This window comes from Oncorhynchus mykiss, chromosome 13, assembly GCF_013265735.2.
Source record: "Oncorhynchus mykiss isolate Arlee chromosome 13, USDA_OmykA_1.1, whole genome shotgun sequence".
Classification (NCBI taxonomy): domain Eukaryota; kingdom Metazoa; phylum Chordata; class Actinopteri; order Salmoniformes; family Salmonidae; genus Oncorhynchus; species Oncorhynchus mykiss.
This window is the reverse complement of record NC_048577.1, coordinates 6,485,852-6,505,539: the sequence shown is the minus strand read 5'-3', so window position 1 is coordinate 6,505,539 and position 19,688 is coordinate 6,485,852. Positions and strand designations below refer to the sequence as shown.

Here is a 19,688-nt window from a genome sequence, read left to right as displayed (position 1 = left end):
GAACATGTAGAATATAGAACGTAGAATATAGAACATGTAGAATAGGGAACATGTAGAATAGGGAACATGTAGAATATAGAACATGTAGAATATAGAACATGTAGAATAGGGAACATGTAGAATAGGGAACATGTAGAATATAGAACATGTAGAATATAGAACATGTAGGCCTATAATTGATGTAACCTTTATTTTAGCAGGGAGTCATAATAACCTCAGCTCTGTTCATGGCAGTTCTATCGGAACACTTTATTTGGATAGTTTGTAACAACATTTCAACAACATTTCAACTAACTATCCACTAACCTTATCCCTAACCCTAACCATAAGCCGTACCCTAGCCCTAACCTTAGTCCTAACCTTAGCCCTAACCTTAACCCTAACCTTAACCCTTACCCTAACCTTAACCCTAACCTTAGCCCTTACCCTAACCTTAACCCTAACCTTAACCCTAACCTTAACCCTTAACCCTTACCCTAACCTTAACCCTTACCCTAACCTTAACCCTTACCCTAACCTTAACCCTAACCTTAACCCTAACCTTAACCCTTACCCTAACCTTAACCCTTACCCTAACCTTAACCCTAACCTTTAACCCTTACCCTAACCTTAACCCTTACCCTAACCTTAACCCTTACCCTAACCTTAACCCTTACCCTAACCTTAACCCTAACCTTAACCCTAACCTTAACCCTTACCCTAACCTTAACCCTTACCCTAACCTTAACCCTAACCTTTAACCCTTACCCTAACCTTAACCCTTACCCTAACCTTAACCCTTACCCTAACACTAACCCTTATTCCAAACCTAACCGTGACCTTAGCAAGCAGTTGCTTATCAACAGATAGTGTGTTGATAGTGTGGCCGTCTGTAGAGCATCTATGTGGGACCATCCAGATAAAGTGGGAGCGTTCTATCCACATGTGGCTACAGAACGTGGTCTTGAGGTCTTGGGGTGGAGAGAGGACTGAGGATGGGTTATTAGGGAAATAGAGAAAGTGTCATTTACTCCTGTGGGACCGTTCAATAGCACCCTGCCTGTCTATCGTGAGTTTGAGCCTCTTAACTGTATCGATTCCCTATGTTGAAGCCTACCTGACATATGTAGAAGACAACCTGAGGTATGTTGAAGGCTACCTGGCATATGTAGAAGGCTAGCTGACGTATGTTGAAGGCTACCTGAGGTATGTAGAAGGTTACCCCTTGTATGTTGAAGGCTGAAGGCTACCTGGCGTATGTAGAAGGCTACCTGACGTATGTAGAAGGTTACCTGAGGTATGTTGAAGGCTGAAGGCTACCTGACGTATGTACAAGGCTACCTGGTGTATGTTGAAGGCTACCTGACGTATGTACAAGGCTACCTGACGTATGGAGAAGGCTACCTGGTGTATGTTGAAGGCTACCTGACGTATGTTGAAGGCTACCTTCCGTATGTAGAAGGCTACCTGACGTATGTACAAGGCTACCTGACATATGGAGAAGGCTACCTGGTGTATGTTGAAGGCTACCTGACGTTTGTTGAAGGCTACCTGACATATGTAGAAGGCTACCTGACGTATGTAGAAGGCTACCTGACGTATGTAGAAGGCTACCTTCCGTATGTTGAAGGCTACCTGACGTATGTAGAAGGCTACCTGACGTATGTAGAAGGCTGAAGGCTACCTGACGTATGTAGAAGGCTAAATTACGTATGCAGAAGGCTGAAGGCTACCTGACGTATGTAGAAGGCTACCTGACGTTTGTTGAAGGCTACCTTCCGTATGTAGAAGGCTACCTAACGTTTGTTGAAGGCTACCTGATGTATGTAGAAGGCTACCTAACGTTTGTTGAAGGCTACCTGATGTATGTAGAAGGCTACCTGAGGTATGTTGAAGGCTACCTGATGTATGTTGTTAGTAGCCTATTCCCGACAGAAATCTCAGTCAGCAGCCAATGCGGAAGTTGGAAAACAAACGTCAACATCTGGCACACACACTGATGCACAGATGCACTCTGTCTTGCACTGTAACATTGGTATTATAGTGTAAACTGTTAAAGTAAGTGTCTTCATGGAGGTTAAGTGACTTCTAAATCTATAACAGATCAATAGAGGATCCTGTGCCAGACATGATGTGTGTGTGTTTCTGTGTGTGTGTGTGTGTTTCTGTGTGTGTTTCTGTGTGTGTTTCTGTGTGTGTGTGTGTTTCTGTGTGTGTTTCTGTGTGTGTTTCTGTGTGTGTGTGTGTGTTTCTGTGTGTGTGTTTCTGTGTGTGTTTCTGTGTGTGTGTGTGTTTCTGTGTGTGCGTGTTTCTGTGTGTGTGTGTGTTTCTGTGTGTGTGTGTTTCTCTGTGTGTGTTTCTGTGTGTGTGTGTGTGTTTCTGTTGGTGTGTGTTTCTGTGTGTGTGTGTTTCTGTATGTGTGTGTTTCTGTGTGTGTGTGTGTGTGCGTGTGTGTTTCTGTGTGTGTGTGTGTCAAGGACCATAGTCCTGCTGATAACAATGGCTGTAAACATAGTGTGCCCTATCAGATGCAGCCTCGGTCAGATTCCTCTCCTTCTTCCCCTTTGTGTTAATGAACACATTCCATTGTGTGTGTTTAGTTTAGGATCCATTGTGTGTGTGTGTGTGTGTGTGTATTTGCATGTGTGTGTGTCTTTACCACAGGAGCTTGGTGGCACCTTAATTGGGGAAGAAGGGCTTGTGGTAATGGATGGAGCAGAATCAGTGGAATGGTATCAAATACATCAAACACATGGTTTCCATGGTTTCCATGTGTTTGGTGACATTCCATTTGCTCCGTTCCGGCCATTATTATGAGCCGTCCTCCCCTCAGCAGCCTCCACTGGTCTTTACATAGCTGTGTATGTTGTACACAACCCTCCTTGCCATACAGTCTTAGTCAAAGCCTCTGTTTGTTTTGAACCTCCTCTGCCCTGTGTGTGTTTCTGCTGTTTTAGCATTCTTAACCTGTTTCTACTGGATTAGATTAGCAATGATGCTAATTGGGTTAGCTGGGCCCTGCTGAGCCACAGTCCAGAGCCACAGTCATTCCTTTTGATTGAGACGGAATGGCTTTCTCCTCTTCTGCCGTTACCATGGCAACCAGCGTTCCATTTATCTCCAGTGTTCTGTAGCTTGAACACACAGAGTTGAATCTACTATAGTTTAGTGTGCTTGTGTTTGTGTGTGTATGTTTGTGCGTGTGTGTGTGTGTGTGTGTGTGTGTGTATGTATGTGTGTTTGTGTGTGTGTGTCAAGGACCATAGTCCTGCTGATAACAAAGGACACACTATGTTTACAGCCAATCAGACGCAGCCTCGATCAGATTCCTCTCCTTCTTCCCCTTGCTCCCTCTCTCAACAGCCCACCTGGAATTATTGTCCTCTCTCTTTCTTCTTGGAGCCGACTCCAAGAGAGAAAGGAGAAGAGGAGGAGAGGAGAGAGGAGGAGGGGAGTAGTCCAGTCCAGAGTTAGATATTTCTTTCTTCCTTGCCAGTGGGAGAGCTGCTCCAATCTCTCAGATCATCCTTCCCTCTCCTAGAGCAGCAGAGGGATATGGGTCACTGAGCTCAGCCGAGGGATGTGTGTGTTGCAGTGCCATGCCGCAGAATGTGGTCCACTCTTGGTGTTGTGTGCAAGAGCTCTAAGCTGAGTCCATCTCGTCTGACTGCCAGAGAGGAAACACACACACACACACACACACACACACACACACACACACACACTGTCGCCTGGCTGAGTTGTTCATGCAGATAATGACATTATATCTGTCCTCTGTGTGATATGCCTGTCTAGAGCGAGAGAGATGAAGAGAGAGAGAGTCTGTACATTCACTCTTTCATCCTTTCTTTCTCTCTGTAGTAACTGATTGAGAGTGGGAGAGAGTGAGATAGAGGGGGGGGGGGGGGGGGGGGGGGGGAGAATGTTCAGGTAGTTCTACAGTTCTAACTCTATAGGTTGTCCTGTCTCCCTGTAGAGAATGTTCAGGTAGTTCTACAGTTCTAACTCTATAGGTTGTCCTCTGTCTCCCTGTAGAGAATGTTCAGGTAGTTCTACAGTTCTAACTCTATAGGTTGTCCTCTGTCTCCCTGTAGAGAATGTTCAGGTAGTTCTACGGTTCCTCATTGTTTACCCCTCTCATCCACCATAGAGAATGTTCAGGTAGTTCTACAGTTCCTCATTGTTTACCCCTCTCATCCACCATAGAGAATGTCCCGGTGGAGCTGCGAGAGCCTCTGTACAGAGACAAGTATGAGCAGGAGCACCTCAAGCCCTCTGTCTCCCAGCTACTCCTGTCCCCTGAGCTGTACTGTAGGACCCAGGCCCTGCTCCACGGGGTCTCCAAGCCCGCTCCTCAGGGGCCCCCAGGGGACAACTCCGCACTTCTGCAGCTCCTCACCAAGAGGGGCCTGGAGCCCAAGGACCAGGATGTGGCCATCACAGAGGAAGACCTCAGCCACACGCCCATCAAGACGGTGTGTTACAGTGCGTGTGTGAGTGTGTGTGTGTGTGAGTGTGTGTGTGTGTGTGTTACAGTGTGTGTGTGTTACAGTGTGTGTGTGTGTTACAGTGTGTGTGTGTGTTACAGTGTGTTACAGTGTGTGTGTGTGTGTGTGTTACAGTGTGTGTGTGTGTGTTACAGTGTGTGTTACAGTGTGTGAGTTACAGTGTCTGTGTGTGTGTGTGTGTCAGTGTGTGTGTGAATGTGTGTTACAGTGTGTGTGAGTGTGTGTTACAGTGTGTGTGTGTGTGTGTGTGTGTGTGTGTGTGTGTGTGTGTGTGTGTGTGTGTGTGTGTGTGTGTGAGTGTGTGTTACAGTGTGTGTGTGTATGTGTTACAGTGTGTGTGTGTTACAGTGTGTGTGTGTTACTGTGTGTGTGTGTGTGTGTGTGTGTGTAACCCTAATGGTACTCCTATTGTTGATCCTTTGCTTTCTTATGATTGGCTCATGGTCTGTTTCTCTCTGTCTGATTGGTCTAGAGGGCCCACCTGGTCCTGATTGACTCGCTGATGTCACTGGCTGCCATGGAGACGGTGGGCAAGGTTAAGATGACTGCAGAGGCAGAGAAAATGGGAGGCGGGGCTCCGTGGGAGAATGCCCTCCTCTTCTGGGTTAACCGGGTAAGACCAGAACACAACCAGAAAATGACCAGGTCATTCTAGAACACAACCAGGTCATTCTAGAACACAACCAGGTCATTCTAGAACACAACCAGGTCATTCTAGAACACAACCAGGTCATTCTAGAACACAACCAGGTCATTCTAGAACACAACCAGGTCATTAGGGCTGGGCGATATGGCAAATAAATTATCACGATATATATATATATATATATATTTTTCATTCAGGCACGATAATTATCATGATATTAATCAAATAATGTTTTAAAGGTGCATATCTGCTTCAGACTCAAGCCTGCCTGAACACTTTGCTTCTTATTTATTGTCAGAAGTAGAACTCACAAATAACATTTTAACTCCACTTTTTTAAAAAGCTGTAAACCCTTACAAGTCATGAGCAAGAAATACAAAAATAAAAAAACAAATAGTGCAAGTCAATATGTATTATATCTGTTGAAGTTGGGGTCGTTGTTGTCTTTACAAGCCAGAAAGCCAAGTCAATATGTATTATATCTGTTGAAGTTGGGGTCGTTGTTGTCTTTACAAGCCAGAAAGCCAAGTCAATATGTATTATATCTGTTGAAGTTGGGGTCGTTGTTGTCTTTACAAGCCAGAAAGCCAAGTCAATATGTATTATATCTGTTGAAGTTGGGGTAGTTGTTGTCTTTACAAGCCAGAAAGCCAAGTCAATATGTATTATATCTGTTGAAGTTGGGGTCGTTGTTGTCTTTACAAGCCAGAAAGCCAAGTCAATATGTATTATAACTGTTGAAGTTGGGGTCGTTGTTGTCTTTACAAGCCAGAAAGCCAAGTCAATATGTATTATAACTGTTGAAGTTGGGGTCGTTGTTGTCTTTACAAGCCAGAAAGCCAAGTCAATATGTATTATATCTGTTGAAGTTGGGGTCGTTGTTGTCTTTACAAGCCAGAAAGCCAAGTCAATATGTATTATATCTGTTGAAGTTGGGGTAGTTGTTGTCTTTTACAAGCCAGAAAGCCAAGTCAATATGTATTATATCTGTTGAAGTTGGGGTAGTTGTTGTCTTTACAAGCCAGAAAGCCAAGTCAATATGTATTATATCTGTTGAAGTTGGGGTCGTTGTTGTCTTTACAAGCCAGAAAGCCAAGTCAATATGTATTATAACTGTTGAAGTTGGGGTAGTTGTTGTCTTTACAAGCCAGAAAGCCAAGTCAATATGTATTATAACTGTTGAAGTTGGGGTCGTTGTTGTCTTTACAAGCCAGAAAGCCAAGTCAATATGTATTATAACTGTTGAAGTTGGGGTCGTTGTTGTCTTTACAAGCCAGAAAGCCAAGTCAATATGTATTATAACTGTTGAAGTTGGGGTAGTTGTTGTCTTTACAAGCCAGAAAGCCAAGTCAATATGTATTATATCTGTTGAAGTTGGGGTCGTTGTTGTCTTTACAAGCCAGAAAGCCAAGTCAATATGTATTATAACTGTTGAAGTTGGGGTCGTTGTTGTCTTTACAAGCCAGAAAGCCAAGTCAATATGTATTATAACTGTTGAAGTTGGGGTCGTTGTTGTCTTTACAAGCCAGAAAGCCAAGTCAATATGTATTATATCTGTTGAAGTTGGGGTCGTTGTTGTCTTTACAAGCCAGAAAGCCAAGTCAATATGTATCATATCTGTTGAAGTTGGGGTCGTTGTTGTCTTTACAAGCCAGAAAGCCAAGTCAATATGTATTATATCTGTTGAAGTTGGGGTCGTTGTTGTCTTTACAAGCCAGAAAGCCAAGTCTGTCTACGGTCTCTGGCTTTAAAGCTGCCCTATGGCAGGTCACTATGTTGCCACCTGTCTACGGTCTCTGGCTTTAAAGCTGCCCTATGGCAGGTCACTATGTTGCCACCCGTCTACGGTCTCTGGCTTTAAAGCTGCCCTATGGCAGGTCACTATGTTGCCACCCGTCTACGGTCTCTGGCTTTAAAGCTGCCCTATGGCAGGTCACTATGTTGCCACCTGTCTACGGTCTCTGGCTTTAAAGCTGCCCCATGGCAGGTCACTATGTTGCCACCGTCTACGGTCTCTGGCTTTAAAGCTGCCCTATGGCAGGTCACTATGTTGCCACCCGTCTACGGTCTCTGGCTTTAAAGCTGCCCTATGGCAGGTCACTATGTTGCCACCCGTCTACGGTCTCTGGCTTTAAAGCTGCCCTATGGCAGGTCACTATGTTGCCACCCGTCTACGGTCTCTGGCTTTAAAGCTGCCCTATGGCAGGTCACTATGTTGCCACCTGTCTACGGTCTCTGGCTTTAAAGCTGCCCCATGGCAGGTCACTATGTTGCCACCGTCTACGGTCTCTGGCTTTAAAGCTGCCCTATGGCAGGTCACTATGTTGCCACCTGTGCTAAGAACACCCTCTGAGGGGGAGCTGGTCGCAGGAATGCACAGGTAGCGCTGTGCCAGGTGGCTGACTTTGGGAAAGTGTTTTTGGTTGGATCTTCCACCAGTCCAGTGGATTCACTGTCAGCATCAGGAGACTGAAGGTAGCAGCTGAGTTCCTTGTCTACCAGCTGGATTTCAGTAAGACCTGTGGTGGTGGAGAATGGCTTTTTTTTAAAACGACCCAGTGACTTTTCTCTTTTTAGCTGTCAGTTGTGGTGAAGAAGCTGGGTTTTCATGTCCCTCATTGACCATCTGAGACAGCTCTTTAAACTCAAACTCCCTGCATGTTCCAAAGAGTGATTTTGCTTCAGATGGTGAAAAGGTTTGTCGTATTACCAGACTTGGTAGCCACCCGTCTACGGCACAATCTGCACCGAACATTGTTCTGCTCTTTGTCGGACTTCTAAAAGCCAAACCACTTCCAGGTGAATCTGCTCCTGCTCCTTCTCCACGGCTATTACTGCCTCTGTTTTCACCTACATCACTCATTTGTCCTGGTTAATAGTGGCGACTCCATCACTCCAGGTGCTATGTGGTGTTTAGTGGGCGTGTACCTCTCCACGTGCACATTGTCACTTCTCCGCACGTTCCTCCTGCGTCACAGAGGTGACTGCTGGACCTAATTATTCTATATCGACGTTATCGAAAATGTATCTAAACGTTTTGATATCGTTATTGAGGGAAGTAATTACCTCAATTTTTATTTATATTGATTTATCTCCCAGACCTACAGGTCATTCTAGAACAAGACCAGAAGAACAACCAGAACGCTCTAGATCAGAAACAGGTCATTTTAGAACATCAATAGGTCTTTATAGAACCCCAGAACACGACCAGGTCATTCTAGAACACGACCAGAACACAACCAGAATGTTCTAGATCACAACCAGGTCATTCTAGAACACGACCAGAACACGACCAGAACGTTCTAGATCACAACCAGATCATTTTAGAACACGACCAGAACACAACCAGAACGTTCTAGATCACAACCAGGTCATTCTAGAACACGACCAGAACGTTCTAGATCACAACCAGGTCATTCTAGAACACGTATGTCCAAGGCATTCTAGAACACAACCTGGTCATTCTAGATTAGGACCATAGTACTGTGGACATGTGATTGTCTCTAACTGTCTGTCTCTCTCTGCAGTTGAATCAGAAGTTGAGAGAGAGCACTGAGGATGAGGAGGTCCCAACCTGCACAGACCCACAGCCTGTTCAACCAACAGTTAGTACATACACACACATGCATAAACACACACACATACATAAACACACACATACACACACACACACACACACACACACACACATACATAAACACACACATACACACACACATACACACATACATACACACACACATACACATACACACGTCAATAAATACACACACACACACATGCAAGCATTTCTAAACATCAAAATAAGACTGCTACTAAAGACTAAACTGCTGTGTCCCTAAAGTTTTTATCACTTCTACTGCTCTCTCTCTCTCTCTCTCTCTCTCTCTCTCTCTCTTTTATCTCTCTCCTCTCTCTCTCTCTCTCTCTTTTATCTCTCTCCTCTCTCTCTCTCTCTCTTTTATCTCTCTCTTCTCTCTCTCTCTCTCTCTTTTATCTCTCTCTTCTCTCTCTCTCTCTCTCTCTCTCTCTCTTCTCTCTCTCTCTTTTATCTCTCTCTCTCTTTTATCTCTCTCTTCTCTCTCTCTCTCTCTCTCTCTCTCTTATCTCTCTCTTCTCTCTCTCTCTCTCTCTCCTCTCTCACATCTCTCGCTTCTGTATGGCAGTGTCCCACCCGCTGGTACTGGAAACTGGTCCCAGTAAGTGTACTCCTTTTATATATCTCTCTCTCTCTCTCTCTCTCTCTCTCTCTCTCTCTCTCTCTCTCGCTCTCTCTCTCTCTTTTATCTCTCTCTCTTTTATCTCTCTCTTCTCTCTCTCTCTCTCTCTCCTCTCTTGCTCTTCTCTCTCTCTTTTATCTCTCTCTTCTCTCTCTCTCTCCTCTCTCGCTCTTCTCTCTCTCATGATATGTCTGCCTCATTGTAAATAATGTTTCTCTTTCGAAATGCTTTATATCTATCCACCCCTTCTTTTCTCTTTCTCTTTCTCCTCTTTTCTCTTTCTCCTCCTCTTTTCTCTCTCTCTTTCCCACTTTCTCTCTCTCTTTCCCACTTTCTCTCTCTCTCCCTGCTGTGTGACACTATATACATGACCCTGACCTTATGAACTTTGAACCTCTGAGGTTATAGTCACTGACAGCGGGTCCATATTCATGAAGCGTCTCAGAGTAGGAGTGCTGGTCTAAGATCAGTTTGGCCTCTTAAATCTTAAGGAATAAAAGGAGGGGACTGATCCTAGATCAGCACTCTAAGAGGCTTTATGACTGCAGCCCCTGATCCTGTGGTTACGGACAACTCACCTCTCATCATCTACCTCTACACTGAGTGGACAAAACATTAGGAACACCTGCTCTTTCCATGAGACTGACCAGGTGAATCCAGGTGAAAGCTGTGATCCCTTATTGATGTCACCTGTTAAATCCACTTCGACCAGTGTAGATGAAGGGGAGGAGACAGGTTAAAGAAAGATTTTTAAGCCTTGAGACAATTGAGACATGGATTGTGTATGTGTGCCATTCAGGGGGTGAATGGACAAGACAAAAGATTTAAGTGCCTTTGAACGGGGTATGGTAGTAGGTACCAGGGTCACAGGGTTTGTGTCAAGAACTGCAACGCTACTGGGTTTTTCACACTCAACAGTTTCCCGTGTGTATCAAGAATGGTCCACCACCCAAAGGACATCCAGCCAACTCAACACAACTGTAGGAAGCATTGGAGTCAACATGGACCAGCACCCCGTTGGAATGTTTTCCACACCTTGCAGAGTCAACATGGACCAGCACCCCGTTGGAATGTTTTCCACACCTTGCAGAGTCAACATGGACCAGCACCCCGTTGGAATGTTTTCACCACCTTGCAGAGTCAACATGGACCAGCACCCCGTTGGAATGTTTTCACCACCTTGCAGAGTCAACATGGACCAGCACCCCGTTTGAATGCTTTCAGCACCTTGCAGAGTCAACATGGACCAGCACCCCGTTTGAATGCTTTCAGCACCTTGCAGAGTCAACATGGACCAGCACCCCGTTGGAATGTTTTCCACACCTTGCAGAGTCAACATGGACCAGCACCCCGTTGGAATGTTTTCCACACCTTGCAGAGTCCATTCCCTGATGAATTGAGACAAAATGGGACAACAAATGTAATGGAGGAGGAAGGTGTTCCTAATGTTTTGTACACTCCGTGTAGATGGTGGAGGGGGTGATGGGGCTAGAGTAGGGCGAAGTTCCGGACTGATCTTTGGTCAGTTTGTGCATTTTCCCCACTAATGATTAAGGATTGGGGGAGGGGAAACTGATCCTAGATCTGTACCTAGGGGAAACTGATCCTAGATCTGTACCGAGGGGAAACTGATCCTAGATCTGTACCTAGGGGAAACTTCTCTCCTGTGCATCGTGGGGAGGTGAGAAGGGGGTTCTTACCTTAATGTATCTCTGCTCCCCCCCCCCCCCCCCCCCCCCTCCTCAACCCCCCTGTCCCCCGCCTGCCCCTCGTCACGTGACTGTGTATGGCAGTTCCCATGGCGACCCGTGGGTGTTTACGCCTGTCCTTCTCTCTGCCATCCTCATCCAGCATGCCATCGCTTTTTGTTTGAAGGAGGAGTCTGGGAATAAACCTCCAGTGGTAACGTATACGCCACTCTTCTTCCTCCTCCTCCTCCTCCTCCTCTTCCTCCTCTTCCTCCTCCTCCTCTTCCTCCTCCTCTTCCTCGTCTCTCTCTCTCAGCTAACAGACAGACAGACAGACAGACAGACAGACAGACATTCCAACCCTGCTCTCTGGGGATGGAAACCCTATATATTAGAGGAAGGAGCTTGTTGTCCTCAGTCTGCTAACACTGTTCTCTAGAGGAAGAAGCTTCTTGTTTTTCAGTCTGCTAACACTGTTCTCTAGAGGAAGAAGCTTGTTGTTTTTCAGTCTGCTAACACAGTTCTCTAGAGGAAGGAGCTTGTTGTCCTCAGTCTGCTAACACAGTTCTCTAGAGGAAGGAGCTTGTTGTTTTTCAGTCTGCTAACACTGTTCTCTAGAGGAAGGAGCTTGTTGTTTTTCAGTCTGCTAACACAGTTCTCTAGAGGAAGGAGCTTGTTGTTTTTCAGTCTGCTAACACAGTTCTCTAGAGGAAGGAGCTTATTGTTTTTCAGTCTGCTAACACTGTTCTCTAGAGGAAGGAGCTTGTTGTTTTTCAGTCTGCTAACACAGTTCTCTAGAGGAAGGAGCTTGTTGTTTTGCAGTCTGCTAACACAGTTCTCTAGAGGAAGGGGCTTGTTGTTTTTCAGTCTGCTAACACAGTTCTCTAGAGGAAGGAGCTTGTTGTTTTTCAGTCTGCTAACACACAATTTTAAGCTTGTCGCTCAATTCAAAAATAAGTGTCAATACTTTGCCCCTTGATAACCAGCGCACCTCTGTATGTTGTAAAAGCGTTACATGGTCACTGCCCATACTATTGCATAATGCAGAAAATACACGAGAGTTCAGGGGCCTTGCTTTAACAAAGTTAACCATTTTCACTGTACTGTCCAAAACGTCTTTCAAGCTGTCAGGCATTCCCTTGGCAGCAAGAGCCTCTTGGTGGATGCTGCAGTGTACCCATGTGGCGTTGGGAGAAACTGATTGCACGCACGTTACCACTCTACCATGTCTCCCTGTCATGGCTTTTGCGCCAAAGTCCATTGGATGTCGTTTTCTGGTCTCACTTGATTTCTTCTTTCTCCTTAGTGGTTCAGTCACTCAAGTGCCTTGTGGTTGTACTGCCTGTTGTTCCACTGCATGTCCACCAGAGAGCGCTATAGTCTCAGCTCACACTGCTTCATCACAACTCTCTTCCTTTCTTTTCTTTCTTTCTGTCTCCCATCCCTCTTTTCACTGCAGTGTCTCGTTTGACATGTGAGCCATAACTCTGTTCAGCGTGTGCGCTGCTTGTGTGTGTGTGTGTGTGCTCAGCAAAGTACTGTGCTGCAGTAAGTCTTGTGCTTGGTTTGTCAGATTTCTTTTCTCTGCTGTGTTGGTAGATTATTGGCTGGCTGTGGAGTTTATGACATGTCTTGATCATTTCTCTAAACATCGTGGCAAAGTCATCTGTATTGTGGGGTAATTCTGGGCCTTTTGGTCTGAATAACTTATTCAACAATAGGTAGTTAATTGTTGTTTTTTTCTCTCTCTCATGTCCCTCCCTCCCTCCCTCCCTCCCTCCCTCCCTCCCTCCCTCCCTCCCTCCCTCTCTGTCAGATCCGTTATAGGAAGGATAAGGTTCTGTCTAAGCAGACTCCTACTTTTCCTCTGGTGTCTGGTGTAAGGGATCTGTCTAATGGCTGTGCTATAGCTGCTGTTCTGCACTACTACTGTCCTGACCTGCTGCCACTGGAGGGTACACACACACACACACACACACACACACACACACACACACACACACACACACACACACACACACACACACACACACACACACACACACACACACACACACACACACACACACTGTAGCATCTTGCTTACATTTCTCACACTCTGATATCTACCCCTCTCCCTTCCTCCATCCTCCTCTGGCTTCACCCTCCTCCTACCCCTTCACCCTCCTGCATCCTCTCCCTCCCCCTCTCTTCCTCTTCCTCCCCCTCCCCCTCTTCCTCCCCCTCTTCCTCCTCCTCCCCCTGCCCCTCTCCTCTAGATGTGTGTCTGAAGGACACCATGTCAGTAGCAGACAGTCTGTATAACCTGCAGCTGATCAGAGAGATCAGTGAGACCAGTCTACAGAGGTGCTGTCACCTGGAGCTGGAGGACCTGCTCTACGCCCCGCCAACACTACACGTAGGTACATCTCTGTCCAGGACATAGTACTACACCTCTAAACCAACACTAGACGTAGGTACATCTCTGTCCAGGACATAGTACTACACCTCTCCACAACACTACACGTAGGTACATCTCTGTCCAGGACATAGTACTACACCTCTCCACAACACTACACGTAGGCACATCTCTGTCCAGGACATAGTACTACACCTCTAAACCAACACTACACGTATGTGCAACTCTATAGCGCCGTCTCTGTCCAGAACATAGACTTACAGATGTAGGAACATACAGATGTAGGATCTTAATTTGAGCCACTTTGCTGCAGCAATAGGAGAATGTTGATTGTGGAATGTGGATTATAATATAATGGCCTTTTTTTGTAGGGGTATTTTTAATTAGGGCAAATCAAGTCAAATCATTTTTAAGCAGACATTACAAACTTTAGAAGCCTTTTTAAACCTTAAACACCCTACAAATTCTCATCAACAGTTCGAGCTTCTAATTTTAAAAATTAATCTCTCCAGAAAAAGTCTCTGACTGTTGCTGCCTGTTATATACCCCCTCAGCTCCCAGCTGTACCCTGGACACCATATGTGAATTGATTGCCCCTCATCTATCTTCAGAGTTCGTTCTGCTAGGTGACCTAAACTGGGATATGCTTAACACCCCGGCAGTCCTACAATCTAAGCTAGATGCCCTCAATCTCACACAAATTATCAAGGAACCCACCAGGTACAACCCTAAATCCGTAAACATGGGCAAACTCATAGATATTATCCTGACCAACTTGCCCTCCAAATATACCTCCGCTGTTTTCAATCAGGATCTCAGCGATCACTGCCTCATTGCCTGCATCCGCTATGGGTCCGCGGTCAAACGACCACCCCTCATCACTGTCAAACGCTCCCTAAAACACTTCTGCGAGCAGGCCTTTCTAATCGACCTGGCCCGGGTATCCTGATAGGATATTGACCTCATCCCGTCAGTCGAGGATGCCTGGTCGTTCTTAAGAACAGATACAGCCCTTGGTTCACTCCAGACCTGACTGCTCTCAACCAGCACAAAAACATCCTGTGGCGGACTGCACTAGCATCGAATAGTCCCCGCGATATGCAACTTTTAGGGATGTCAGAAACCAATACACGCAGTCAGTTAGGAAAGCAAAGGCTAGCTTTTTCAAACAGAAATGTGCATCCTGTAAAACTCCAAAAAGTCCAAAAAGTTTTGGGACACTGTAAAGTCCATGGAGAATAGGAGCAACTCCTCCCAGCTGCCCACTGCACTGCCCACTGCACTGAGGCGAGGTAACACTGTCACCACCGATATCGAGAATCGAGAATTTCAAATAAGCATTTCTCTACGGCTGGCCATGCTTTCCTCCTGGCTACCCCAAACCCGGCCAACAGCTCCGCACCCCCCGCGGCTACTTGCCCGAGCCCCCCCATCTTCTCCTTCACATAAATCCAGATAGCAGATATTCTGAAAGAGCCGCAAAACCTGGACCCGTACAAATCAGCTGGGCTAGACAATCTGGACCCTCTCTTTCTAAAATTATCCACCGCCATTGTTGCAACCCCTATTACCAGTCTGTTCAACCTCTCTTTCGTATCGTCCGAGATCCCTAAAGATTGGAAAGCTTCCGCGGTCATCCCCCACTTCGAAGGGGGATGCTGCTCAACAAAACACTCTAGACCCAAACTGTTACCGACCTATATCCATCCTGCCTTTCTAAAGTCTTCGAAAGCCAAGTTAACAAACAGATCACTGACCATCTCGAATACCACCGTACCTTCTCCGCTGTGCAATCCGGTTTCCGAGCTGGTCACGGGTGCATCTCAGCCACGCTCAAGGTTCTAAACAATATCATAACCGCCATCGATAAAAGACAGTACTTAGCAGCCGTCTTCATCGACCTGGCCAAGGCTTTCGACTCAGTCAATCGCTGTATTCTTATCGGCAGACTCAATAGCCTTGGTTTCACAAATGACTGCCTCACCTGGTTCACCAACTACTTCTCAGAAAGAGTTCAGTGTGTCAAATCAGAGGGCCTGTTGTCCGGACTTCTGGCAGTCTCTATGGGGGTACCACAGGGCTCAATTATCGGGCACACTCTTTTCTCTGTATATATCAACGATCTCGCTCTTGCGGCAGATGCCTGAGCCACCTCTATGCGGACGACACCATTCTGTATACATCTGGCCCTTCTTTGGACACTGTGTTAACAACCCTCCAGGCAAGCTTCAATGCCATACAACTCTCCTTCCGTGGCCTCCAACTGCTCTTAAACGCTAGTACAACTAAATGCATGCTTTTCAACCGATCGCTGCCTGCACCCGCCCGCCCGACTAGCATCACTACTCTGGACGGTTCTGACTTGGAATATGTGAACAACTACAAACTCCTAGGTGTAAACTCTCTTTCCAGACTCACATTAAACATCTTCAATACGAAATTAAATCTAGAATCGGCTTCCTGTTTTGCAACAAAACCTCCTTCACTCACGCTGCCAAACATACCCTCGTAAACCTTACCAATCCTCAACTTCGGCGATGTCATTTACAAAATAGCCTCCAACACTCTACTCAGCAAATTGGATGCAGTCTATCACAGTGCCATCCGTTTTGTCACCAAAGCCCCATATACTACCCTCCACTGCGACCTGTATGCTCTCGTTGGCTGGCCCTCGCTACATATTCGTCGCCAGACCCACTGGCTCCAGGTCATCTATAAGTCTTTGCTAGGTAAAGCTCCGCCTTATCTCAGCTCACTGGTCACCATAACAACACCCACCCATATCACGCGCTCCAGCAGGTATATCTCACTGGTCACCATAACAACACCCACCCGTAGCACGCGCTCCAGCAGGTATATCTCACTGGTCACCATAACAACACCCACCACGTAGCACGCGCTCCAGCAGGTATATCTCACTGGTCACCATAACAACACCCACCCGTAGCACGCGCTCCAGCAGGTATATCTCACTGGTCACCATAACAACACCCACCACGTAGCACGCGCTCCAGCAGGTATATCTCACTGGTCACCATAACAACACCCACCCGTAGCACGCGCTCCAGCAGGTATATCTCACTGGTCACCATAACAACACCCACCACGTAGCACGCGCTCCAGCAGGTATATCTCACTGGTCACCATAACAACACCCACCACGTAGCACGCGCTCCAGCAGGTATATCTCACTGGTCACCATAACAACACCCACCACGTAGCACGCGCTCCAGCAGGTATATAACTTACCATGTACCATTACTGTGTTCATTCCCCTGTTGGGGGTTACCCTGTACCATTACTGTGTTCATTCCCCTGTTGGGGGTTACCCTGTACCATTACTGTGTTCATTCCCCTGTTGGGGGTTACCCTGTACCATTACTGTGTTCATTCCCCTGTTGGGGGTTACCCTGTACCATTACTGTGTTCATTCCCCTGTTGGGGGTTACCCTGTACCATTACTGTGTTCATTCCCCTGTTGGGGGTTACCCTGTACCATTACTGTGTTCATTCCCCTGTTGGGGGTTACCCTGTGCCATTACTGTGTTCATTCCTCTGTTGGGGGTTACCCTGTACCATTACTGTGTTCATTCCCCTGTTGGGGGTTACCCTGTACCATTACTGTGTTCATTCCCCTGTTGGGGGTTACCCTGTACCATTACTGTGTCCATTCCCCTGTTGGGGGTTACCCTGTACCATTACTGTGTTCATTCCCCTGTTGGGGGTTACCCTGTACCATTACTGTGTTCATTCCCCTGTTGGGGGTTACCCTGTACCATTACTGTGTTCATTCCCCTGTTGGGGGTTACCCTGTACCATTACTGTGTTCATTCCCCTGTTGGGGGTTACCCTGTACCATTACTGTGTTCATTCCCCTGTTGGGGGTTACCCTGTACCATTACTGTGTTCATTCCCCTGTTGGGGGTTACCCTGTGCCATTACTGTGTTCATTCCTCTGTTGGGGGTTACCCTGTACCATTACTGTGTTCATTCCCCTGTTGGGGGTTACCCTGTGCCATTACTGTGTTCATTCCCCTGTTGGGGGTTACTCTGTACCATTACTGTGTTCATTCCTCTGTTGGGGGTTACCCTGTACCATTACTGTGTTCATTCCTCTGTTGGGGGTTACCCTGTACCATTACTGTGTTCATTCCCCTGTTGGGGGTTACCCTGTACCATTACTGTGTTCATTCCCCTGTTGGGGGTTACCCTGTACCATGACTGTGTTCATTCCCCTGTTGGGGGTTACCCTGTACCATTACTGTGTTCATTCCCCTGTTGGGGGTTACCCTGTACCATTACTGTGTTCATTCCCCTGTTGGGGGTTACCCTGTACCATTACTGTGTTCATTCCCCTGTTGGGGGTTACCCTGTACCATTACTGTGTTCATTCCCCTGTTGGGGGTTACCCTGTACCATTACTGTGTTCATTCCCCTGTTGGGGGTTACCCTGTACCATTACTGTGTTCATTCGCCTGTTGGGGGTTACCCTGTACCATTACTGTGTTCATTCCCCTGTTGGGGGTTACCCTGTACCATTACTGTGTTCATTCCCCTGTTGGGGGTTACCCTGTACCATTACTGTGTTCATTCCCCTGTTGGGGGTTACCCTGTACCATTACTGTGTTCCTTCCCCTGTTGGGGGTTACCCTGTACCATTACTGTGTTCATTCCCCTGTTGGGGGTTACCCTGTACCATTACTGTGTTCATTCCCCTGTTGGGGGTTACCCTGTACCATTACTGTGTTCATTCCCCTGTTGGGGGTTACCCTGTACCATTACTGTGTTCATTCCCCTGTTGGGGGTTACCCTGTACCATTACTGTGTTCATTCCCCTGTTGGGGGTTACCCTGTACCATTACTGTGTTCATTCCCCTGTTGGGGGTTACCCTGTACCATTACTGTGTTCATTCCCCTGTTGGGGGTTACCCTGTACCATTACTGTGTTCATTCCCCTGTTGGGGGTTACCCTGTACCATTACTGTTTTCATTCCCCTGTTGGGGGTTACCCTGTGCCATTACTGTGTTCATTCCCCTGTTGGGGGTTACCCTGTGCCATTACTGTGTTCATTCCCCTGTTGGGGGTTACCCTGTACCATTACTGTGTTCATTCCCCTGTTGGGGGTTACCCTGTACCATTACTGTGTTCATTCCCCTGTTGGGGGTTACCCTGTACCATTACTGTGTTCATTCCCCTGTTGGGGGTTACCCTGTACCATTACTGTGTTCAGTCCCCTGTTGGGGGTTACCCTGTACCATTACTGTGTTCATTCCCCTGTTGGGGGTTACCCTGTACCATTACTGTGTTCATTCCCCTGTTGGGGGTTACCCTGTACCATTACTGTGTTCATTCCCCTGTTGGGGGTTACCCTGTACCATTACTGTGTTCATTCCCCTGTTGGGGGTTACCCTGTACCATTACTGTGTTCATTCCCCTGTTGGGGGTTACCCTGTACCATTACTGTGTTCAGTCCCCTGTTGGGGGTTACCCTGTACCATTACTGTGTTCATTCCCCTGTTGGGGGTTACCCTGTACCATTACTGTGTTCATTCCCCTGTTGGGGGTTACCCTGTTCCATTACTGTGTTCATTCCCCTGTTGGGGGTTACCCTGTACCATTACTGTGTTCATTCCCCTGTTGGGGGTTACCCTGTACCATTACTGTGTTCATTCCCCTGTTGGGGGTTACCCTGTACCATTTCTGTGTTCATTCCCCTGTTGGGGGATACCCTGTACCATTACTGTGTTCATTCCCCTGTTGGGGGTTACCCTGTACCATTACTGTGTTCATTCCCCTGTTGGGGGTTACCCTGTACCATTACTGTGTTCATTCCCCTGTTGGGGGTTACCCTGTACCATTACTGTGTTCATTCCCCTGTTGGGGGTTACCCTGTTCCATTACTGTGTTCATTCCCCTGTTGGGGGTTACCCTGTACCATTACTGTGTTCATTCCCCTGTTGGGGGTTACCCTGTACCATTACTGTGTTCATTCCCCTGTTGGGGGTTACCCTGTACCATTACTGTGTTCATTCCCCTGTTGGGGGATACCCTGTACCATTACTGTGTTCATTCCCCTGTTGGGGGTTACCCTGTACCATTACTGTGTTCATTCCCCTGTTGGGGGTTACCATGTACCATTACTGTGTTCATTCCCCTGTTGGGGGTTACCCTGTACCATTACTGTGTTCATTCCCCTGTTGGGGGTTACCCTGTACCATTACTGTGTTCATTCCCCTGTTGGGGGTTAC

At 46.8% G+C, this 19,688-nt stretch overlaps 1 protein-coding gene across 5 annotated transcripts in view; it reads left to right on the top strand.

Moving 5' to 3' along the window:
- Positions 1-19,688, top strand: part of LOC110487211 (calmodulin-regulated spectrin-associated protein 3-like) — a 38,224-nt gene that overhangs the window by 3,157 nt on the left and 15,379 nt on the right. For 3 of the 5 annotated variants that reach the window (XM_036940008.1, XM_036940007.1, XM_036940005.1), the window contains exons 2-8: positions 4,186-4,454; positions 4,960-5,100; positions 8,661-8,738; positions 9,300-9,332; positions 11,205-11,255; positions 12,858-12,996; positions 13,300-13,439. In XM_036940008.1, the coding sequence (XP_036795903.1) occupies positions 4,186-4,454; positions 4,960-5,100; positions 8,661-8,738; positions 9,300-9,332; positions 11,205-11,255; positions 12,858-12,996; positions 13,300-13,439 (851 nt within the window). Of the gene's footprint in view, positions 1-4,185; positions 4,455-4,959; positions 5,101-8,660; positions 8,739-9,299; positions 9,333-11,146; positions 11,256-12,857; positions 12,997-13,299; positions 13,440-19,688 lie in introns of those variants that run through there. The other 2 variants (XM_036940006.1, XM_036940009.1) reach the window with 2 other exon arrangements.